At 37.4% G+C, this 25,843-nt stretch overlaps 1 protein-coding gene and 1 long non-coding RNA gene across 3 annotated transcripts in view; one reads left to right on the forward strand and one right to left on the reverse strand.

Moving 5' to 3' along the window:
• Positions 1-25,583, reverse strand: part of ipmka (inositol polyphosphate multikinase a) — a 32,386-nt gene extending 6,803 nt beyond the window's left edge. The window contains exons 1-5 of one of the 2 annotated variants that reach the window (XM_067386985.1): positions 25,232-25,583; positions 17,576-17,661; positions 13,533-13,629; positions 5,515-5,687; positions 741-822 (exon numbers count right to left, since the gene is read on the reverse strand). In XM_067386985.1, the coding sequence (XP_067243086.1) occupies positions 741-822; positions 5,515-5,687; positions 13,533-13,629; positions 17,576-17,661; positions 25,232-25,403 (610 nt within the window). In that variant the 5' untranslated portion in view covers positions 25,404-25,583. Of the gene's footprint in view, positions 1-740; positions 823-5,502; positions 5,688-13,532; positions 13,630-17,575; positions 17,662-25,231 lie in introns of both variants that reach the window. The other variant, XM_067386984.1, reaches the window with a different exon arrangement.
• On the forward strand, positions 20,906-21,692 carry LOC137020262 (uncharacterized). Its single transcript, XR_010895169.1, has 3 exons — positions 20,906-20,936; positions 21,446-21,510; positions 21,629-21,692. It is a non-coding gene; the product is annotated as an uncharacterized lncRNA (long non-coding RNA).
• Positions 25,584-25,843: the final 260 nt, after the last annotated feature.

Below are 25,843 nucleotides of genomic sequence, written 5' to 3' on the forward strand. Positions count from 1 at the left end.
AGGTGGAGTAAGTAGATTTTCAAAAACACTGTTTGGAAGTTAGTCAGGCCAACACCAACAACAAACGTGTAACCAATCATCATTAGGGGCGTATGAAGGTCAAAGAGACAGAACGAGCAAGAGGGAGATTTGAAAGTAAAAAAAACTGATAGATGGGACACAATTCAAAAGAGCTCAAAAGAATATCACTGGAATGAAGGTTTATGACTGGGCAAGCGCTTTAGGATGTTAATATATATATAAAAAAAAAAAAAAAGCTTGAAGAGAGAGCTTGAAAACGAAGGCCTGAAAAAAGACGGGGAGGCTGCTTTGATTCCGCTTCACATGTGACTACACTGGGTTGTGATTGTCTGGAGCTGCTGTGCTGTTGGCGACTAACAACGAACACTTTGTATTTACTCTTGTGTACTGTACATTCATTTTTTGTGCTTCCTTGTCATTTGTTCATCAACTGTGCTTTATTTTTTTTATATTTCTTTATTTTTCACTTTATTTTGCAGTGTTTAGCAACATTGTTAGTGCACTTTCCTTGCCTGCCAGCAGCGAACTTGTCAGCCATAGCAACAGTAACTAAAGGGGGCGGGTCTTTGCGAATGGTCAATTACAGGGTTCCATAGCTTTGAGCTGAATTATTATTTGTTAGTGTAATCTCCAGGCCTGGAAATTTCCATAACCACGAGATCCCTGCATACAAAAAATAAAAAAATAAAATAAAATAAAATATGATGTAGGAGTCATACCATTTTTAATAGTGTCCTTTCCAAGACTGCGTCCATAGAACTGGTCATGAGTAATGTAACTGTCTGAGTCGATCTGGTACACCTGAGTGAGAAGATGAGATCCATCAGAAATATTACAATAACGAAAAATGCTTCAAAACTTAGTGACCTGCCTTGCTGTCTATGATTTAGCATTAGCTAAATGCACCACAAATGTAAATGCTGTCTACATTGGCATCTCACTAGGTTTTAGAACAGCACTGGAGAAACTCGCATGTATAGCATACAGACTTAAAACTGTGATGAGCCTCACTGGTTAGATCCTTACAGCCCGCCACACTACAAAACAAATGAAACAAACTGAAATAACATGGGAAGCAAGTACAAAAAAGAGAGAGAGCGGAAAGGAAGCAGAGGAGGACAGCAGCTGGCAAATATTTCCCAGCCTAGAGACACTGAAACCAATTAAGTGCAAAGAAACAAGTACACAGAGGGAGAAAGGATGATTAACTTAGGGGCTGGAGGAAGGAAACACTGAACAGAGGAAAAGAGATGGAGACTTCACACTTAATGGAACTCACAAAAAACTGTCAATGATAAACATTGCAATGTAAAATACACTGCAACAACAGCATCATTTTAACAATAGACCTGACTGTTTCCAGGGTGATTTTTCTGTCCTTGCTGTAAGAAAAAATTGGCACAGACAATTATACTGTACCGATGTCAAACAATGTTTCATCAGTGTTTAAACAGTAAGATTTCATGGACGATGGAGATATCCGGTGTGACATCACTGACAAAATGTAACTTTGCTTGTCATTTTTCATGGTTGGTTTCAGATTAACAGAGAACAGATGTTAAAGCTTGCACCACCTACTGGCTGTATATTATAACACGCAATCTGGAGTGCATTAAAACACAACAATGTAACTCGCTGCTTCACAACCATAGTACGATGCAGCGCACTTGCGCACTCTTCAAAAACGGTGCTTTAAACTTCTTGACAAACTAAAATATGTAAATGACATTTGTATATATTCGAAATAAAAGATATATATTGCACTTAATGTCAGCTTGCTTATTTTGCTCAAGATAACAATTTATCCACAATTTATTTGCTTCTAAACATAGCTCGAGAGCTGTCGTTCCAACCACACAAGTTTGCGATGCAATTTGCGAATGTTCGTTTGAACTATGGTTTTGGGAAACACAAAATCATTGAACTAGGTAATGATGGAACTTGCAATGTTAGTTGGCTAATGATGCCGAGGTCAGGGGGTTTTCAAACTTTTTGATGCCAAGGACCCCCAAATATTATGATCCAGCTATATTATATAGCTATGTTTTCATGTATAGAGACCCACTTATAGTGTGAGGAAATATTACAGGTGCCGTAGAACGTGTTTTCAAAAGATGTAATATAAGTCTAAGGTGTCCCCTGAATGTGTCTGAAGTTTCAGCTCAAAATACCCCATAGATTTTTTTTTATTCATTTTTTTAACTGCCTATTTTGGGGCTTCATTAAATATGCACCGATTCAGGCTGCTGCTCATTTAATTGCTCGCACTCCCTGCCCCCGAGCTCACGACTACCTTAAACAGCATAAACAAAGTTCACACAGCTAATATAACCCTCAAAATGGACCTTTACAAAGTGTTCGTCATGCAACATGTCTAATCGTGTAAGTATGGTATTTATTTGGATGTTTACATTTGATTCTGAATGAGTTTGATGGTGCTCCGTGGCTCAAGCTAACATTACACACTGTTGGAGAGATTTATAAAGAATGTAGTTGTGTTTATGAATTATACAGACTGCAAGTGTTTAAAAAATGAAAATAACGACAGTCTTGTCTCCGTGAATACAGTAAGAAACGATGGTAACTTTAACCACATTTAACAGTACATTAGCAACATGCTAACGAAACATTTAGAAAGACAATTTACAAATATCACTAAAAATATCATGTTATCATGTCAGTTATTATTGCTCCATCTGCCATTTTTTGCTATTGTCCTTGCTTGCTTACCTAGTCTGTTGATTCAGCTGTGCACAGAATACTGACAGTACACGTTAATACTGACTGCCCTTGTGTAATGCCCTGAACATGAGCTGGCATATGCAAATATTGGGGGCGACATATTAATGATCCCGACTGTTTTGTAACAGTCGGTGTTATGTTGAGATTCACCTGTTCTTCGGAGGTCTTTTAAACAAATGAGATTTATATAAGAAAGAGGAGAGAATGGTGTTTGAGACTCACTGTATGTCATTTTCATGTACTGAACTCTTGTTATTTAACTATGCCAAGGTAAATTCAATTTTTAATTCTAGGGCACCTTTAAGTAATATACTATAAAGACAACATTTCCAATTTAAATTATCAGCTTTTATATTGTCATACCAAAATAAATTATGAAAATATTATTTGAAAAATATTTCATTTGTATTAAGTTAAGTTTTACAGTTTTTCAATTAAACTCACATTTTTACAGCAGTTTTTCAGAATGAATATTTTCAAAAGCAGTTTTACATATGTTATTGGCAAGGAAAAACAATTTTGAATAGTTAATACATGGCAAAGAAGCAGAGTTTTGTAAAAATATGCAGATTTGTTTTTATTTATTTCTTTTAAAAATTGTGAATATCAATACAATTAAATAATCTCAATTAATCTCATGATTGCCAGTCTTTAGAAAGCATAATGTAATTCTGCAAATGTTAACTTTTTAAAGACATTTAAAGATATTTCCGCAGATCCCCTAGCACTCCATGCTATAACATGAATGTGTCATATTGGACTAAGTAGACGCAGATTGTGGAACATGGAGAAGTAGATCTTAATATCAGACATTTAACTTTATTAATACACAAATCAAAGAACATAATCCAAAAACTCTATAATCCAAAAAGCTTTGGCTTCAACTTAAAGACAATGAACTAAACAAAACTCAAGGCTTAAATACACAGGACTAATAGACCCCTTTCACAGACTGTGATGACGCACATTTTTTTTAAAATGTATGTACATTTATAACACTATACTTAGTATTATAGTACCGTTGCATCAAATTACAAAAAAAAAAATAGTTAACGCTGCTGTGAGGGTGTTTCTAATACAGCGGCTTTGGGAGTAATGATAGTGTATTTTTTTCCTCCTTTTGAAAGTTATGAAAACACTATTGTAGAGTCTTTCTTTTGCTATTTGTGCAAATGGAAACACAAAACATATATTTACTGAAGTCTCTCATTCACCGCTATAAAAGTTTACCCATCTATGATGAATTCTGCTTCTGAAAAACCCGGAAATGTGAAAAGGGTCTTTTGAAGACTTAACCAGTACCAGGTGTGCAACATAATTAGTAACAATGATACCATTTTCAACTAAACTTTTTTTGCATTTTGGCAGTTTGTTTACATGACAGTTCTTCAAAAAGATACTGCTATTGTCTCAGTGTAAATGTAAATTTGTGTAAACGGTGACATCATGCACATGTATATTACCAAAACCATTTAAAGTCAAGCCTGCAAGGTTAGAAAAAAAAGAAAAAAAAAGCATAATGCCTGCTAACGCTGTGGTACACAGGGAAGGAGACAAGAGGCCTTTTTTAATGGATGTCAATGGAGGAGAGGCTTCGCTATGCTGAATAAACTGATTTTGTGGGAAAATAGCTTATCATTTAATGAATCGACAGCCTATCTGCTAATCTTCAACATGTTTGCTCTTAAACATGCATTTTAGATTAATCTAATATACACTGAAAAATACACTTTTATAAGAGATGTCACACACAACTGTGCAACAGATTTTTAAATTTACGGCACTTCTCATTCATTTCTATGGATTTCGCAAACAGTGATTGACTGTCACACAACTCTGAACGAAATTCAGTGACATCAAGGCTGTAAAGTGATTGGTTATCAAGGTACACGTGATGTGAAGTTAGCATTACACTTTCTCCAGTGGTAGAGCCACAGACCCTTGTCTCTCCCAATAATAAGACCATCTCTGGTATTACATGTTAAGTCTATAGGCATTGTAGTGTTTCTTTACAAAGTGACTTTGCCATCTACTGGCCTGGCATGCATAATACAGCATCTTTAATTGTTTTCGTGGATCCACGTGAACAGGGATCATTTTGACAATGATGTCATCTGTATTTGAAAAACACAAAGGAAACATTTTCCTGATTTTAGTACATTGTTGTCATGTAAACATACTTTAATAGTCTATAAAACAAAATATAAACATGACGGAATAAGAAAACGTCAGTCACTAACAATCCATGCAGTCAATGAGCATAAAATGTCATTGTTTGTATCATGATAAATGCATCAGGACCTGAAGATATTTAGATTCAATAATGGAATTAATTTGATCTATCTCTTCTCATGTGACCTTCTTTACAGCCAGTACAGCAATACTGTGAGTACAACAATGAGATGCAGAGAGCAAAAGCAGAGGAGTTTGTGTACTGACCGCTAGTTTCATCACAATCTTGTCTTATCAGTATCCCTCAGAGGTAATTAACCAAGTCTGGATAAGCTCTGGATATTGATCATGCCTTACAAGACAGCAGATGGGGATTTCTATTCAGCAGCATTGAAAGCAAACCTTTAGAGCCCTCAATTAGGTGATCTAAGGCTTAATATTGTGTTTATGAACCCTCACAGTTTGTAATAAGGAAATCACATACTGAGGAGAGGATATAGAGATAAAACAACAGAGAAAAAAGAGATCCTGCATAATGAGTATAAGTAAAGTTAATAAATCACACACATGCTGTCTCACCCTCATTCCCAGTAACAGGAATCCGATCTCTTCCATGAGAGGATACTTGCTAATCTGCTCTTTGCGTTTTTCTTGTGACGCAAACGGGTCGTAACTTCTCTTCCCGATCTTCACATCCATGATGCAGGGCCGTGAGAACCTCTTCGTCACATCTTCCAGTTTCAGATACAGCTCTGAGATATGAGGGATAAAGAAGACATGGTTCTTTCACACTCAAATTTTTGTGCTCTTGATGACAGTCCATTTGATGACAGAATGACAGCCAGTGTTGTTTTAGTACATCTATTCTTGTGGCTGGCTTTCTGTAAAGTATTTTACATTGTTGTTGCAAATTCTGCTGTTATGACACCAAGATGGCTAACACAGTTTAAAATGGCAAATGACTTGTGGTAGTCGTGAAATCATAATGTTAAACCATAACAAATGCATACATACATACATACACTAGGCCTACTGTTCAATACTTTGGGGTCGATAAGATTTTCTCATGTTTTTGAAGAAACCCAGCAAACCAAAATATATTCTAAGAACCTTTTGCTTGTTATGAAAATATTATTTCAGAATTTTCTGTGAACGTTCAGTTTTTTAAATGTTTCAAAAAATGTTTTTCTTGGTTAAACGAATGTGAAGGAAACATTCTGTTTTATAATGTTGCAAACATTCTATTGTTGGCTGTTTCAACACACACATGAACAGCACTTTTAGAGTTTCAACCCTCTGTCTAATTTGAGCATAAATATTGGGACAATTGGCTTACAGATGTTTCTAAGTGATCAGCTGTGTCCTGTTGCATTAATTGTTCAGACATTAAAAGCAGAGAATATGTCATATCCATTATGTTCATTGTTTCTGCAGGTGATCTGAGAGAAAATCAAGCAAATCGGATGCTAGATGAAAAGAGGACTTCAGTTAGAGCTATGGCTCAACCATTGGGCAAAACCAAATCAGCAGTTTGGAATGTTCTGAAAAAGAAATAAACCACTGGCAACTTGAGCAACCAACAACGACCAGGTCGGCAGAGAAAACAACAGCAGTTAATGGCAGACAGCAGACAAGCTGTGAAATAGAACCCTAAAATAAGTGTCAGTAAAATCACCAACAACCTCCTGGAAGCTGAGGGGATGGTCTCACAATGTACTGTTCACAGGAGACATTAGAATTACAGAGGCTACAAAGGTACTCGGTTACTAACGTAACCTCGGTTCCCTGAGATATGGAACGAGTACTGCGTATGGGGGAAAGTCTCCCTTTTTCCCCGCTATTGAAGCCTTTTCAATAACGCAGTGTAACTGCACCGTCATTGGTTCACTCGTAGACAAGTTATTGAACCAATGGCGGCGCGGCTCAGCTGCGCGGCCTATGAGAAGAGAGCGCGCAAACATTCCCACCAAAAGGGGTGGGGTAAAGTGCTATATAAGCGAGTGTTTCTCCATAGGCCATCAGGCCGTATCGACTGAAGCGGCAACCTAAGCCGCAGCCTCGTGGCACGGCAAGTAACGCAGTACTCGTTCCATATCTCAGGGAACCGAGGTTACGTTAGTAACCGAGTATATTCCCTTTCGATATTTCACTCGTACTGCGTATGAGGAAACGAATTCAACCGCGCCATGCCATGGCTGGGGAAAGACAGAACTTGACCGGACGCCATAAGGGGGAACCAAGGACAAGTGAAGGCCGAAGCCGCCGTTACCCTGTTACACTACAAGGAGAGAACTCCTGGGTTTGTGCAAAAAGCGGAATACCTAGAGGGCCGCGAATTTACACTGAAAGGACCCGAGCATGTAAGGTCGGAACGTCCAATTGGTAGAATCTGACAAAGGTGGACGGCGAAGACCAGCCGGCCGCTTCACAAATGTCTTTGATTGAGACTCCACTGGACCAGGCCCACGACGAAGCCATGCCTCTAGTGGAATGGGCCCTAACTCCAATGGGGCAAGTAGCCCCATAGCATCAACGATCCATCGTGATAGACATTGTTTCGAGACCGGGGACCCTTTGATGCGACCACCAAAACAAATGAATAGCTGATCAGACTGCCGGAAAGGCTGTGAAGCGCAGAGAGTGAAATCACTTGTGCTCTGAACGGCGTTGAGAGCACTTTGGGAACGTAGCCAACTTTTGGTTTCAAAACGACCATGGAGTCGTTTGGACCGAACTCAAGGCATGCAGGGCTCACCGATTTCAACTAAACTTCAGTGCGATGTTTGATCGCCAACTCGCTTTACTGATGCCAGAGCAAGCAGTAAGGCAGTTTTGAGCGTTAAGGGTCTGAGGCCTGCTAGACGTAGTGGCTCAAAAGGAGGACCTTTAAGAGCTATGAGGACCACAGAGAGGTCCCAGGGGGGAACAGTGAGGGGACGAGGAGGATACAATCGCCTAGAGCCCCTCAGGATCTTAATGACCAAATCGTTCCGCCCTACTGATTGTCCAGCAATGGGCAAGTGAAACGCTGCAATGGCTGCTACGTAGACCTTAAGCGTAGAGGGGGCTCATCCCAACTCTAAACGCTCCTGGAGGAAGGTCAGGATGAAAGAAACATCACATCCTTCCGGGTCGATGTTGAGTGTGGAACACCAGCTAACAAAGAGCGACCACTTCTGGGCGTAGAGACGTCTTGTAGACGGGGCTCTTGCCTGTGAAATGGTATCTAACACTTCCTTCGGAAGGTCAGATGATTCCCGTCGAGAATCCACAGATGTAGAGCCCAAAGCTCCGGCTGCGGGTGCCAGATTGTTCTGTTCGCCTGAGAGAGGAGGTCCCGTCTCAGGGGGATTGGCCATGGGGCTTTTGTGGAAAGCCGAAACAGCTCCGAGGTCCAAATCTGGCTCCTCCAGAGTGGGGCCACAGATAGAACTCTGTGCTCATCCTCTTTGATTCGCCTGATAACCTGAGGGATCAGGGTGATCGGAGGAAAGGCATAAAGAAGGGTATTGGGCCATGTGTGGGCCAATGCATCGTCCTCCTTTGAATAATAGGTTGGGCAATGAGAGTCTTCTGAGGCGAAGAGGTCCACCTCCGCTCTCCCGAAGAGCTCCCATATAGTGAAACCGTCTGGGGGTGGAGCATCCACCCATCTGAGGGAACGTTGTTCCGCTCTCGGAGAAGAAGGCGGCCCGCGAGTGCAGAGACGCTAAACTCATGCGTTCACAGTGTGGGCATGAGCCGCCAGCAAGCGTGTCATCCGCGTGGGCAACGCCCAGACATCCAACGCACTCCTTGTGTCACGTAGCACAGTGGTGAGGCATTGAAAAATGCCGGTAGCGCTGTGAAAACGGCGAGGACCGGGCTCATAGCGGTGAAAACCGCTGGAAAGTTGCTCTGAGGCGCGGTAGAGTAACCGCGGGAAGACGCTCTCAGGGCGCGCCGGATGGCGGCAGGAGACACGCTGGGAAGCGGGCGGTTCGCGGGAGGCGGCGGCTCGACGACGGCGCGAAGGCGGCAGTCGGTGAGGGCGCGGGCGCTGCGAGGAGCTGGCGAGTCAGCTGGGTACGCTGCGGGGCCTCTTCGACGGCGGCAGAGCTTCTTCAAAGGCGGTGAGCTTCTTTCTCGGCGAGCAGGCTTCTGCGAGGATCAGCGAAGAGAAGTTTCAGTCGTCGCTGAAGGAGAAAGGACTGATGGCCTATGGCGAAACGCTCGCTTATATAGCACTTTACCCTGCCCCTTTTGGCGGGAATGTTCGCGCGCTCTCTTCTCATAGGCCGCGCAGCTGAGCCGCGCCGCCATTGGTTCAACAACTTGTCTATGAGTGAACCAATGACGGTGCAGTTACACTGCGTTATTGAAAAGGCTTCAGTAGCGGGGAAAAAGGGAGTCTTTTCCCCCATACGCAGTACAAGTGAAATATCGAAAGGGAACTCTGATCAGCATGAAAAATAAAAAAGTCAGAGTTTGCAAAAAAGCAAGCTTTATGGAGAGAAGGCAAAGATTAACCTTTATCAAAGTGATGGGAAAACAAAAGTGTGGAGAAAAAAAGGAACAGCAGATAATTCTAAGTATACAACCTCATCTGTAAAGCATGGTAGAGGTAGTGTCATGTCATGGGCATACATGGCTCTGGAACAAGCTTACTCATCTTTATTGATGGCAGTAGAAGAATGAATATACTAATGAATATATTAATACATATTCAATGATGGCAGCAGAAGAATGAATTCGGAAGTGTACAAAACCATATTGGTTAATGCTTTAACCCTGTAAAAAAAAAAAAAATGAACATTTTTTTGACCTCAGATATTGTTTTAGGAGGCCTTTGATGTAGAAATTAAAGATTTTGCAAATGTTTTACATTTATTTTATATTGCAACGTTGGGCCTAGTTAGGAGCAGAATTTCTGTATTTGTACTCACTTTGTCTGAAAAGATATATAGAGCATTTAAGCATTCATTTGCAGGGTTGATTGCTTACTTAGCCCCATAATACTATATGAGTAATAATCACACAACAATCATATTTTTTATGAATAAGCATTTATTAATAAAAATATTGAAAAAATGTGTATTTATGAAACTTTTTCTTCTATCACTTTCAATGTGTTTGAATCAAGTGTCATGAGCCAGGTTTGATTGTTTCTTTGTTTTCTGTTTTTTTTCTCCCTTCTCCGTTCATCTTTGCTGATTCATTTCAGCATGTTCGTCATTTCTGCCTGCGTTCGCGCGCTCACGTCCGCACTTAATCTGCGTCTGTAGTGATTGATCTGTGATTATTTCTCCCTGCTGTCTGTTCGTGTCTGTGTCGGGTAATTGTCTAAACTGTTAGTGTGGCGTGCTACCGATATAACTTTACTTGTGTGTGTTATCAGTCTGAGTCCCAGTCCCAGCACCAGTTCCAGTACCTGAACTCGTGGTCCGTCTGTCTGAGACTTCTGTCTACTGGTCTCTTCCATCCACCAGCCAGGGTGTTTTCCATCTACCTCCTGAGACACTCCAGATCGACTACAGAGCCATTTCAGAACTGGGCTTCCATCAGGGAACGAACTGTTGCTACCCCCTTCTGTTCTCCAGCTGCAGCGTGCTGAGTTTCGACGCCTGGCAGACTGTTTATGTTCTGTTTTGTTTGGGACTCTAAATAAATATTGTTAACCTGCTTCTTTGCCTCTGGGTCTTCTGCAGTCGCATAACATCAAGTCTGTGTTTTGCAGTGATAGTCCCTAAGACAGTTCTTTTCTTCTGAGAAGCACAGGCGAACATTGCACTTTGCTTCACAGTGTGTTTGTGTATCCATTATTGCAGTGTGTACAGCGTCCTCTCTTCATCTTTACTGGGAAATGTGCAATCATATCTTTGCGTACATCCAGTGATGGGTGGTTCGATGACATCTTGGCATTCTAAAATGGAAAAATTAAAAAAAATAAGTGAATAATACATATGTGTCTTATATTGAAGTAGATAAACTGAAAGAATAGACAGGGTGGTGGACCATGTGTCAAGGGTAGAGATCGAAGTATTATTCATCAAAGTATTATAATTTCAATACAAATGCTAATCAAAATTCCACTACTACATTCAAACAATACTGTCTGTCTGGCCTATTATGCTCACTACTTATCATACTAAAAGGAACACATGCATCCCCCCAGAACACTTACAGGTTCATGTTCAAGACCATTCACACCTGCCCATGAACAATGCAACAGGCATCCCCCCAAAATATTCAGAACATTCAGAGCCTGTTTTTCTATCTCCTAATGCTATAAACTGCTACTTGGGCAACGCTCGTAAAATAACCTCAGGATCATTTAGAAGTTAAAAAGTTTCAAATTCCACATACAATTTATTCCTGTGTTTAATTATGGTCTAAACTAAACTTAGTACAAATTTAACAGAAAAGCACATTTAGAACTTAGTTACAATGAATCTAACAGTTTAAATTTCAATTTGTGACCATGTGAGAAGTGCAGTGTCCTTATGTAACATGTAGGAGCACAGGCTATTTTGACTACCACTCTGGCCCAATGTTGTAGAATTACAACATGGACTTAACAATCTCTAAATCAAATTTGATTAATGTTTTCCAAAATAACTAAATATGTATGTGTTCTAGACATTGTAATAAAAAAATAATTAGACTTACTTGAATCTTGACAAATCCGGTCATGCAAAAAAAGGAGACGAGCTCAACGCAAAGTCTGCAGGTAGAGTGAGTTCATGGCCAGATGACCGGACCTATAAACACTTTTTCTATCCAATAGCATTGTGAGGACAAACAATAGAAACGATTAACTATGTAAATGTGGTCTTGAGAAAAAAAGAAAGTGATGTTGTAATTCTGCAACAGTGGGCTTTACAGGGTTAAGATATATTGTCCAAATACTAATGCTCACATTAGATGAGGGATGAGACTCTTAAATTGCTTGTTTTGTAAATTATTTCTTTAGTTCGTATATATATATATATATTATATATATATATATATATATATATATATATATATATATATATATATATATATATTGTATATATATATATATATATATATATATATATATATATACAGTGACATGAAAAAGTATGTGAACCACTTGCAGAATCTGTGAAAATGTGAATAATTAAATAAATAAGATCATACAAAATGCTTGTTATTTTTTATTTAGTACTGTCCTGAGTAAGATATTTTACATAAAAGATGTTTGCATTTAGTTCACAAGACAAAATAGCTGAATTTATTAAAATAACCCCATTCAAAAGATTGTGAACCATTGATTCTTCATACTGTGTGTGGTTACCTGGATGATCTATGACTGTTTTTTTGTTTTGTGATGGTTGTTCATGAGTCTCTTGTTTGTTCTGAGCAGTTAAACTGAGCTCTGTTCTTCAGAAAAAACTTTTGAACAGGATGAAGATGTCACAATTTTTCTTATTATATTTAAATATCATTGTTTTTCATTTAGTACTGCCCTTTGGAAGCAACAGAAGATACTTGCATGTTTCCCGGAAGAAACATTTTTAAATATTTAAATATACATATTTAAATTCAAAAGTTTTGAGCCCCCCCGGCTCTTAATGCGTCTTGTTTTCTTCTGGAGCATCAGTGAATGTTTGAACCTTTTTTAATCAGAAAAATCTTCCAGGTCCATACTTTTTCATGCCACTGTGTATATATAAGTAAATTAAATTACATAATAATTAAAAAATATAATTTATGACTACTCCTTAGATTATTATATATATAATCTAAACTACAGGCCCAACTACAGTTGAGTTGTCCTGGAATGCCATTAAAAAGATTACTTCTTCACTGTCTGAATGGCTCACAACTGATTTCTACAATCACAGTGAACACTGTTCCTTTAAGTGATGTTTCAGAGGTCAAGCGACAGCCAACTGATAAGCCTCCACGATCAGTCAATTATTTCTGACGTTCTTTTTCAGTGCTGTCAACTGACAGCATTTATGGTGTCATCACTGGGATGGTCACTCAACAGCAGTGTAAAGTCCAATTCTGATAAACTGAACACTCCTTTAATGTACATAGACTTCATACAGACTAAACAAACACATTATAAAGAACATGTACTTTGGACACATGGCAACACGCATAATGATGATAAGAGCGTTTTAATAAGCTTACAAAGAACATACCACTGCTGGATGACACCCCGTACCACATACCAAACCATCTATCAATTATTAACTCATTAGCAACCATCTAAATTCACCAAACATAGATAACACTAACTAGAGCTGACCTTCAAGCTTGACTGCTAAAGGAACCATTTTAATGGAAATGATTGCTGAGTTCAGCCAGGTCTGACGCAACACGTCCTTAATAATTTAAAGTCAACATGAAATTGCATTTGACCTTATTTAGTTTCTTCATCAGTGTTCCTGGTCTTATTGTGCATGATTCATCTGAGCATAATATTAAAAAAATGTTTGCCTTATCAAAATATAACAACTTGCTCCACCCCTGCAGAATATCCTATTTTGTACTTAAATATATGCAATTATGGAAGTAAAATGGGTTGCAGATGTTATTTTATGTTGACTATATCTACATCTTGATATAACAACTTATCTCACCATTTGGCGACTCCCGTGGCGCCCATGTGCCGTAGAACTTGGGAAGATGTTGTTGCAGGTCCAGTAGCCTTGTATCTGTGCAGTCTTTAGCATATACCTGCAGGGAAAAAAGCCTTCACTCTGAAACCAGTAAAATAACTATTAGTAACTATTTGGAGTTGGTACGATTTTTTTATGTTTTTGAAAGACGTTTCTTCTGCTCACCAAGGCCGCATTTATTTGATAAAAAAAACAGTAAAAACAATAATATTGTGAACGATTATTACAACTTATAATATTGTTTTTTTCTAGTTGTCTAATTTATTCCTATAATGGCAAAACTGAATTTTTTGGGAATCATTACTAGAGGTTGCACCCAGGGATGGGCATTATTTATGATACATGTATTTCAAATACGTATTTCAAATACAAAATACTTATATCAAAATACTTTAGTGTTTTGTATTTTTGTATTTTTAAAATACCTTGTAAGAATACTTTGTAAGAAGTCTTCATGATGACATCATAAAATTGCGGCCTCTGATTGGTGCCTACTCAATAGTTTGCAGAGACTTGCGATCAGAACAGAAAACTGATCCATATGGAAGAAGGTGGTCAAGGTAAGAAACGTGCAGGCTGCCAGCTTTCCATCAATTTTTAGCATGAATTGCTATAATTTTTAACAGTTCATGTTAAGTTAATTTTGGTAGATTAGGCTAAATAGTTTACCAATTTACATAATGTTCTTGAAAACTATTATACCGAGCAGCAACCCCCTATATTTATGATTAACAATCAAATGATTAATTGGTTAAAAACTAGTTGCTATGAATACAGGTGCCGTCAGTTGTCTTGTTATCATTGAGTCAGTGTTGCTGATGCAAAGCAGGCCCTTCGTTACCAAACACAGAGTAACTAAATTAGGATACATTAATTAGAATACATATATTAGGAGTCACTTGCAAACATTATACTGTTGGTTACTTTAAAACTGACCTTCATCTGGGAGATCACAGGGATATATAAATATTTGATCTGTTAAAACCACATTATGTCAATTTTCCGAATGCTGTGAGAGCAGTAACAAGCCCACTGGAGCGATTACTAATGAGAGACGAGTGCGACACACAGCTCGACAGCAGCGGATCTTTTATTATGCCACAGTCGCTGCTTCCGCTTCTTCCGGTCATGTGCACGTAGGGTAAAGCAGCGCTGTTTATCATATTAGATACATTTGTGTGTTGAAAGTTGGTATACTGTTACTCTGTGCGTTTGCTCAGCGGCTGCTGTGAGACACTTGTTGTACACTGCAGTAAGCTAGATTGATATTAGTCATGGTAAAACATGGTACTCGTGATAAATCAAGAAAACGAGATTCAAACAAAAAGACTTAGGGCCAGATTTACTAACAGCTTGTGCCAGTGCAAACCCTCTTTTGGCGCTTGTGAATTTACTGGTATTTACACCATTTTTTAACACCCTAAAAAGCATGTCTGAACCCATTTTGTGACATGGCTGTGTGGGATTACAAATTTAAGAATCTGTTTAAGATCTGCGGATCTTACATCCTGACCATTTGGCAGGACAAGCTTAAGATACAGCAGTATCTTTGTCTCTATGATAATGTAAAGGTATGGGCGATACTGTCAGACTGATTGGATTAGCACCTATGCATTTGAATGACACAAATATGCCGATTAGATCATGGCTGGGAAATGTAGGGAATGATCTGATTCCTTACTGCATTTGCATCCTTTGTTTAGATTGTCCACACCTCTACTCTATGTATCCCTCCCCCTTGAATGTATATGAACTACCAAGTCACTGTTTAGTTAGATTTTGGATGACCACAGCGACGCACAGCGTGATTCTCAATAAAGAGTAACTTCTGCTTCAAGAGATCCCAAAGTCTCCTGGTCTATGCTTCTGAGATTTCCAACAGCTGCAATTGTTGCTGTTAGGAGGAGACACCACAGAAAACAGAGAGCGTGTGGTAGAAGGATTATTAATTTCTTTGAAATGCCAGAGTAAGACCTTATCCGAACATATCGTTTGCCTATATCTATAGGGCAACATAGCTTGGCAAACTATATTATACAGTATTATTATTATACATGTGTATGTGTTTGTCAGATTACATGTTAAGTTGAGCCTGTGTCGACCCGCACCTGATGAGAACATCCGCATCAGGATTCAGCTCTGTTTATATGTGACCCAACTCTAATTTGCACTGCTCTTGGTAGATTGCGTTAGTCATTATGTAAATGATCTGACTGTGTCTGGTCTGTGTTCTTTACTGTGTAATTTGCATGTCAGCAGATCACGTGCAAAACTTGCCACTCCAATCAACATATTTGTGGAATTGCGCTCTCACGCTAATTTGCCCTGTTTAGTAAATCTGGCCCTTAATGTGTTGAAGGGTTAGTTCACCCAAAAATGAAAATTTTGTCATTTATTACTCACCCTCATGCCGTTCCGCAACCGTAAGACCTTCATTAATTTTCGGAACACAAATTAAATCAAATCTGATGGCTCCGTGAGGCCTCCATAGGGAGTAATGTCACTTCCTCTGTCAAGATCCATAAAGGTACTAAAAACACAACTAAATCAGTTCATGTGCGTACAGTGGTTTAATATTAATATTTTAAAGCGACAAGAATATTTTTGGTGCGCCAAAAAAAACAAAATAACGACTTATTTAGTGATGGTCAATTTCAAAACAATGCTTCAGGAAGCATCGGAGCACAGTGAATCAGTTTATCGAATCTGCAGTTCGGAGCGCCAAAGTCACGTGATTTCAGCCGTTTGAACCGCGATCCGATTCATGATTCGATACGCTGATTCATAATGCTCCGATGCTTCCTGAAGCAGTGTTTTGAAATCGGTCATCACTAAATAAGTCGTTATTTTGTTTTTTGCCGCACCAAAAATATTCTCGACGGTTTATAATATTAATATTGAACAACTGTACTCGCATGAACTGATTTTAGATGTGTTTTTAGTACCTTTATGGATCTTGACAGAGGAAATGACATTACTCCCTATGAAGGCCTCACGGAGCCATCCGATTTGAACTAAAATATCTTAATTTGTGTTCCGAAGATTAATGAAGGTCTTACGGGTGTGGAACGGCATGAGGGTGAGTAATAAATGACAGAAATTTCATTTTTGGGTGAACTAACCCTTTAACACATTAAGGGCCAGATTTACTCATAAACTCATAAAACTCATAATATACAGTACTAAAGTGTCTTCAATGTTTCCATGTTTTTTTGACAAAATAAAAATCGAGGGTAATGATGTCATTGATAGGCGACACACAGACACAGTGTGTGGCATGGTTAAAATTGCTTATTTCTCTGGATTTAGAATTTCTTGGAAACATTTGGGATAATGTAAGTACACAAGTCAACAAAAAAATATAACATTGTTTTAGTGGTTTCTGAATATTTTAAGCTGTTGCTATCAAACATTGTTTACTTAAGTCAGTGTAATGGTGAAGGGATAGATCAAATGGGCCAGCTGATGGAAGGTTTGTGAAGAAATTTCATGCTCCCTTGTAAAAGTATTTTGTAGTATTTTCAAAATACAAAAATACAGTAGTTTATTTTGATACATGTTGTGGCTGCTGTATTTTGTATTTTATTTTGATACATTTAAAAATAAGGTATTTGGTATTTTATTTTAAAATACATTTTGATGTATTTTTGCCCATCCCTGGTTGCACCGACTAATCGACTAGTCTACTTTAATGCTCTGCCATGACGGTTCAAGCATGATGTCGACCTCAGCTCGAGGTCGTTCACACAGAATGCATTTTTGCTTTCAAAAAAGCGAAACTCGGGCAGTGGAATAGTGGAATTAATCATCTTTAGTGACAGCCTTAAATAAAAGTATTAATTTCTTTTACTGACCCCAACCTTCAGAACAGTAGTGTAATTAATTTATTTTAAAGGAGTGACACATGTTATTTACTGTGCTTGGCTTTCAGGATAGGGTCGTCTATATTCAGTGTGTTATTTTGATTTAGGTGTTTGTCTCTCTGACATTATCATCTAAGTTACCTGTGTGTAGAAGTGCATCTCCCGTGGGCCTCTTGGAGGAGGTTGTAGCTGCTTCAGAATTGTTCCATCAGGATGCTGCAGAACACCTGTGCAATTATAGTGAACCAAACACTGAAAACCTGCAAACACCTTATCATCATGACAACTAGTGACTATTTTGAGTGTGAATGCTTTTATGGCAGCCGGGAAAACATCTGAAGGAAAACTTAGGAGAGAATAAAGCCACATAATTTTATTTATTTATTTTTTTTTTTACTTTTAAGCATGTCTTAACTAGGGTTGGGTATCGAAAATCAATTCCAATTCTGGAATCAGATACTTAAGGTCAGGAATTAGATTCTTGTAATAAAATAAAAAAATTGTTTCTGCTTATTGATTCCTGTGTGCGCATTTTAAAGTATTAGTTCACTTTCAAATAAAAATATCCTGATAATTTACTCACTCCCATGTCGTCCAAGATGTTCATGTCCTTCTTTCTTCAGTCGAAAAGAAATTAAGGTTTTTGACGAAAACATTCCAGGATTTTTCTCCATATAGTGGACTTCAATGGAGCCCAAATGGTTGAAGGTCAAAATTAGTTTCATTGCAGCTTCAAAATGTTCTACATGATCCCAGACGTGGAATGAGGGTCTTATCTAGTGAAACCATCGCTCATTTTCTAAAAAAAAAATACAAATAAAAAATATAAAAGTTTTAACCATAAATGCTCATCTTGAACTAGCTCTCTTCTTCTTCTCTATTTGAATGCCATCATTGTAGACACTGCTAAGTGTATTACTGCCCTCCACAGGTTAAAGTTTGAACTAATTGTTATATACTTGCACTAGCATATTGTGACAATTTAGTTCAAACTTTGACCTGTGGAGGGCAGTAATACACTTAGCAGCGTCTACACTGATGGAATTCAAATAAAGAGGAGAGCTAGTTCAAGATGAGCATTTATGGTTAAAACTTAAAAATAAAAATAGAAAATGAGTGATGGTTTCTCGTCTGGGATCGCTGTAAACTGTAATTTTGACTGTTTGTGCTCCATTGAAGTCCACAATATGGACAAAAATCCTGGAATGTTTTCATCAAAAACCTTAATTTCTTTTCGACTGAAGTAAGAAAGACATGAACATCTTGGATGACATGGGGGTGAGTAAATCATCAGGAAATTTTAATTTGAAAGTGAACTAATCCTTTAATGTGATTTGAAACCATTTTCAAGCGCAAGAAGATGCAAAAGAGAACTCAACTCGCTCCATGTGCTGTTTTCTTTGGGTACACATCCAAAGCATGCACACAGAGAGCTACCTCTCACATAGTGCGCAATACTGAATTGAGTTTGTGTACGCCTCTTCTAGTGCTTGAACGCACAAATACACACAAATTTACATCAAAATATCCTCGTAAACACAATCTGTTTTGTCTTAAGTAAAAGTAAATAGTTGAGAAAGAAAACGCATGTTTGACAGTTGGGACTACCAAAACGTTTTGGCCAAAGCTATTTTCAATTTCAGGCCGAAATAAGTGACCAAAAGAGTTCTCTTATGCTCACCAATGCTACATTTATTTGATTAAAAATACACTAAAAACAGTATTATTATGAAATATTATTACAATTTAAAATAACTGTTTCTTATTTGAATATATATGAAAATACGATTTATTCCAGTCATGGCAAAGACGAATTTTCAGCATCATTACTCCAGTCTTCAGTACACTCTAAAAAAAAATGGTTCTTCAGCGGTTCTTCAGCGGTTCTTTGGGGTGGTTAAGGTGCTATATAGCACCGCTACCTTATAAAGAACCAGTAAAGCACCTGTATGGTTCTTCAGCGGTTCTTCAGTGGTTCTTCAGCGGTTCCTTGCTGTGGTTAAGGTGCTATATAGCACCACTGCCATACAAAGAACCTGTTAAGCCTCTGTATAGTTCTTTAAAGGTTCTCTAACTCTCTTATTCTCTTAGTTTAGTTGGGGAAAGGATTAAAAACAACATTAAATTACAGTGTATTTTCTAAACATAACCTGGTTCTCAACCTTTTTGTCCCCAAGCCCCTCTACACTGTTAGTGAATATGGGTGTAAATTGGATTGCTATAACTATTTGAGTCTGATTACTTCGTCTTTCTGCGAATTGCTCTCAATATTATAGTAGGCTACACTCAACTGCTCAAATATCTCACTTTCAGCCAAAGGATAATTTCTCTTTAAGGACCCCGTGACAGACGGTTTTTTTTTCTGACGTCATGACTCACGAGACTTTCTGGAGTTTTCTGCTCGGCCGCCATTTTCTTTCCCCTGGACTCGGATGAAATAAGGTAGGTTGGAAATGTTTTAATTAATATACTCGAAAATGCAAAGGTTGAACATGTGTTTTAGCGGTTTAGAGTTAATTAGCGTTGTTTGTGAACATGAATACTAACGAAATCGTAACTAACCGAATTTTTGAATTTTCGCGGCCTGCAGTAACGTTATAAAGGTTAGCGCTAATTGAATATTTCTATTCTATACAAGATGTTGCATTACTTGTTTTATTCTATAGAAATGTATTGTTGTAGTGTTTGGACCATGTAAATATGTCTCTAAATAATTTTTAAAAGAAACGTCTCCTTTACCGTGTAAGCAGCGCGTGCTATTTGAAATGATGCGGGCAGGAAGTGCGTGGGGAGCGGGAGAGACGCTCGAGTCGAGGCTGAGGGGATCCTCGCATTACAATTATTGAGTTTAGGTTTTTAAAGTAATGTTTGTCAGTTCTTTTAGTTGTCTTTTTTTCACGTTAGCTCTGATTTGTTCGACCAAAATGACGAATAAAGTGTGTGAGTAAAGACATATTTAAGGCTTAACGTTACTTCATTTGACTAGCGCGAGGTGTTTTTTTTTTAGTAGAATGAAATGGCTGAGTATTTACACTACTAATTAATTACTTGTACTGCAGCAAACAAGTTTTTTTTTCCATTTATAAACACTGATTCCCCTCTCCCTTTTAGGATCTAAAGCTCCTCAATGTTTGACGACTAAGGACACTTTGCAATAACTTTACATGGTAAGTAATTTCTATAAAAACGGCTATAATTGTTAATAGATAATATGAATTACCAATGTTTGACATGTTTGAATAAAATCCATCTAATGTGGTCTATTGACTTGAATGTCATCCTCATTAACAAACTTTAGACTAAGAATTATCCATTCCAAAACATTCATCAACTCCCTCTTATGCCATCTCAAATGCATGCGACTTTTTTTCTTGTTGTTTTGTATTAATTTTTTTTTTTTTTTTTTTTTGACAGTAGCCATTTACATTAAATTAATCACAGTTCCAGCTAAAAAAATTTACTGTTCTACTGAAGAAAAAAAGTCAACTTGGTTGGCCTGATGGTAAGTAAATTAACAGCTAGCTTTCATTTTTCGTGAAATATCCCTTTAATCAAGAATGATTAAATATATTAGGGTGTAAAGCTAATTTATTAATTGATGCATGTCTTATTTTCAGACTTATAATTATATATTATAAATTCATAATTTTAAATGAAACCAATGACTGATTCAGATGCATTTCTTAATTGCAAATCTGTAGTATTTTAGCACTGACGAAGGCCTGTGTGCTGAAACGCATTGGAAAAATAAAGAATTGATTTTTTTTTTTTTAGCTCCTTTGTATTTATTTATTTATTTATTTATTTATTTGTTTGATCCCTCAACGCCACAAGTGTTGCTGGTATTGTCCATAAATATATTAATTGCAAATTTGGCCAGTCATTAATATGAATTATTTTCTTTTTCTTGTCCTTTGCTATTGCATATCTGCAAAAATTTGATTTCCTATTACAGATTATTGTGCTTTTTTTTTTTAATTAAGAAAATTAATCACAATTGCTTTATCACAGGCTGAAAACATTCACCTGAGAGAAAGTCCTGAAGACCTCATCAAGGAGTACTTTCTGAGTTGAACGTAAGAATATTCTATTTTGGTTTATTTTCAGAAAAATAAGTCTAAATTTGTGTATTTTGTAGTTATGCTAGCAAAAGGTGACCGAATTTGTTTTTTTTTTTTTATGTTTACTATTTAGGATAACCAGACAGATGATTGAGGAGCAGCTCACCATGGCGATGTTCATTATTTGGAAGGAGGGGAGAACTTCATGAACCATCTGCTGACATTGAGGGAGTTAAAGTTTTGAATCAACTTACTTCAGTTACATCAGCTTGTGCCCTGCTTCTAGGTATGACATACATCATCAACCTGGCTTGTCCGAAACCACTTTGATTTACTTTGTATGTATATGTTAGAGCTGCACAATTTATCGTAGAAAGGTCGCAATCTCGATTCAAACACCCACGCGATCCTACTTTATTAATGACAATGATTCGCCTGCGTCTGTTAAACCTTTGACAAAAATCCTACCGGAACATTCGGTGTTCATGCTGCCACTGATCCAGAAACAGCAGTTTTGAACCACACTGTAGTTATTCAAGGATTTGGTTATTTGATTTCTTTCACAAATATTAAAATTATCACATAAGTAATAAGACAAAAGTTTACAGTTAGGATATAAACACTGGACATCAGATAGTGATCAAAATAGAGAAAATCGAAACTAACATGGTGCTTCAAATAACTGTTGTATATAAATTACCTTGTTAAGCCACTAGGTGGCAACCAGTGACATTGTCATTGAATCATTCATTCAATAGATTGGATAAGGTTAAACCCTGATTCATCCAGTAGTGAAACAAGTATTTATTAATGAGCCATTAATATATTCAAAACCATTTTTTAAAAATAATTCATTCAAATTAAACATTTTCCGGCAATTAGAGTCCAGCTATTAATATTTTGCTAGAACTAGTAAAATAAATGTTATTTTTAGTTGTCTATTTAGAATCGTGGGAGAATTGCGATCTCTATTTGAAACCAAAATATCATGATTCTCATTTCATCCAGAATCCTGCAGCTCTAGTGTGTGTCTCGTACAAATGTGAAGTTGTATGAATATCCAGTTGTGTTGTTTGAGAATTGCTTTGATTTGTGCAAGGGTAATCACCTTTAAAGGATTAGTTTACCCAAAAATGAAAATTCTGTCATTAATTACTCACCCTCATCATTGGAGGAACAGAAACCTCTCAGACTTCATCAAAAAGATCTTAATTTGTTTTGAGTTCAGAAAAAGCATACGCATAAAATACGAAGTATACTTTGGGCTTTACACACAGTAATGAATGTTTAAAAAGCAAAACAAAAAAGTATTGGGTAAAAAGCATCCCCCGTGTTATGTTAACCTAATGATGTTATTTTGTTGAAAGGCCTACAGTTGGAAGCAGCTGTTCTCCTCTTGCCTGCACTGTTCAAGGTGGACCTGGGGTTGCTGTTTGACATTGAGGTGAGCCATGAACAGGTGACTACAGTGTGTGAAGCACAATCTAATCAAAGCACGAAGTACTTATTGCACATTTTGTTATAATTTAGCTTATAAGGTTTGCCTTTCAAATAAATATGTGAAGATGGTTAATGCTATTATCCCCTCTTCTCCAGGGCCATGCTCAGACCAGCCCTCCTGTCGTCCCAACACCTAAGATAGTGCCTAAAGCCTGCAGGAGGATCATCTCATGCAGTATGACCACATTTTGTTCACGTTGGATGGCCAGTTAATCACAGAGTAGAGTGAGGACATCTTGATGGCACTGGGCCTCCTCCTATGTGTATATTTTGCGTTTGGAATCGAATCCAATCCAGTGCCCTAAAGGACTGAAAAAGACACTGACCTTTTTGAAGTATGTTGTTTTGAAATTGAAGGATGCAGTCGGACTTCCTGTCACTGTAAAATGAGTGTACAACTCAATCTGTGAGTAGACTTTTGGAGTCAATACTCTCTCTTGCTCCCTTTCTTATGGTTTAAGTTCCAGTTTCTATATTTTTTTTGAAATCCCGAAGGACAAAAAAGAAACTGCAGGACTTCAGAGCATAACTCAGTATGTAAAAACAGGACTATTGTCTTCAAAAATGTACATATTTCAAGCTTGTTGCATTATTTTGTATAAAAGGGGAGTATAATGTGAGTTTATTTGCTGCTGAAAGAAATAAATTAAAAGGTTTTGAAAGTGTAATGTATTTTGTTTTTCAGTAAGCATTTAGTACATGATTTTGAATCTTTGAAGTCATGATTTGGTAAGAAATTATTAATTATCGTTCATAAAAGTGTAATTTAGAAGCATATTGACTCATCTACAGTAGTACCTGGCATGATAACGGGCCCTGCTAGCTCAAAAAACAATATATGGCACCTCTAATTTGACAAATGTGCTAGAAAACTATAAGAATAGGTGCTATATAGCACCAGAAAAGGTTCCCCTATCATAACGAGCCAAAGAACCACTGCTGGTGCTATATGGCACCTCTTATGGTTCTATATAGCACCATACGACAAGGTGCCATATAGCACCTTTAAAGATAGGTGCTATATAGCACCAAAAAAGGTTCCGCTATGATTACGAGCCAAAGAACCATTTTTGGTGCTATATAGCACCATTTTTCTTTAGAGTGTATCACATGATCAAAAATCATGTTGATTTTGGTGCTCAAGATTAAAAAAAAAAAAAAAACAACATATCTTATAATTATCAATGTTGAAAACAGTTGTGCTGATTAACATTTTAGTGAAAACCATGAGACTTTTTTCAGGATTGTTTGATAAGTAAAAATTTCAAAAGAACAGCATTTATTTAGAATAAAATTCAAATAAAACATATTTTTAATCAAAAGTTCTCCTTTTAAAAACAATATGAGTTTGGAACATGATGGTAAGCTCTACAGAATTGTCATTTTAGGGCGAACCATTCCTTTAAAGAAAAGACAAAGTGCTGACCACTGACAATCTGACAATCCATCAGATAACAGCTCACATCTCATTCATTCAGAAAATCCCCATGACAGAGCAACAAATGACACATAAGAGTTACTACAACAGAGGAAATGATGTCATCTGTCATCTTGTTTCATAGAAATCACTATGACAAATATCCCACGTTAAACAAATGTGACAACAAATCATGTGAGCCTTTAATAAACTATAATTAGTTCTCAAATTCTTCTACCTACCTCACCCCAACAAGTATGTTAGGAAAACCTGTGCAAAGTCATCCACATGTCACAAGTAGCCTAAATTTATCTCTGCAACATGTCCTTTAATGAAATGTGTACAGGATTTCTGTTGGAATTTCTATTTTAATTTATAGCAACCAATCCTACAGGATCCTAATGGTGATAAAAAATGTCCTATCATCAGTGAAGCAATCTAACGAAAATATTTTAGGATTGTAAAATTCCTATAGATCAAGCTGAGATTTCCTTTATTATTCCAACATTATTCCAATAATTTCAGTTTATCCAGTACGATGTCTTTTGATTCTTATAGGATTCTTATTTGATTTTTATAAAATTGGTTTGATATAGAAATAGGTCAAGTAAAAACTGGACCTATTAATCCAATCCAAACAGTATGATGAACCCAATACTCCCTTTAATCTAACAATATAACTAAAGACTCTAATAGATATTCATATTCCCTCATCAATCCCATATTCCTTAAACATTAATACAGCATTTCTTAAAAAAAAAAAAAAAAAAGATTATTAGGCTACATGAAGAACATTACAGAAGTTCAGACTAAACTGACCAGTGTTATTGATCCCGCATTTGTGTCCGGCCACCTGATGAGAGAAGGGCACACATCCATCCAAGAGCACCTGCTTCACTGACCCTTTCTTTTTATTGTCTTTTTCCAGTTTTTCCAGCGTTCGAGATAATGAATCCATGATTTGACCATCTGCAGACACGTTCAGCGTCATCTTGTCCAAGTTTAACTTCTGTTAATGATTTTCCATATCTGACAGTTATTCTACAAGAACACAAACATGTTCATTAAAACTCAAAATGTCTCTTTCAGCTGATCAGATACGCGTCTGGAGCACTGAATATTTTCGTTCATTCACTCATATGTGTCTTTAGTTTTTATCTACACTGCTGGAGCGTGACGCGTCCTTAGGTTGCTGAATGATTCGTGACGTGAGCACGCAGTCTACCAATCAAAGCTGGCGTTCTCACAGGTTGCGTTCTTACGCGACGCGTCGTTCTGGTTGCTGAATGGGACGTGACGTCAGCATACAGTTCACCAATCAAAGTCGGCGTTCTCACAGTTTGCGTTCTAGCGTTCCGAACGCGCTATTTTTTAATTGTAGGATTTGCTTTATAATTTTGACTCCGCTAAAGGCAACAAAACTAAATGTTT

This window comes from Chanodichthys erythropterus, chromosome 5, assembly GCF_024489055.1.
Source record: "Chanodichthys erythropterus isolate Z2021 chromosome 5, ASM2448905v1, whole genome shotgun sequence".
NCBI classification, from domain to species: Eukaryota; Metazoa; Chordata; class Actinopteri; order Cypriniformes; family Xenocyprididae; genus Chanodichthys; species Chanodichthys erythropterus.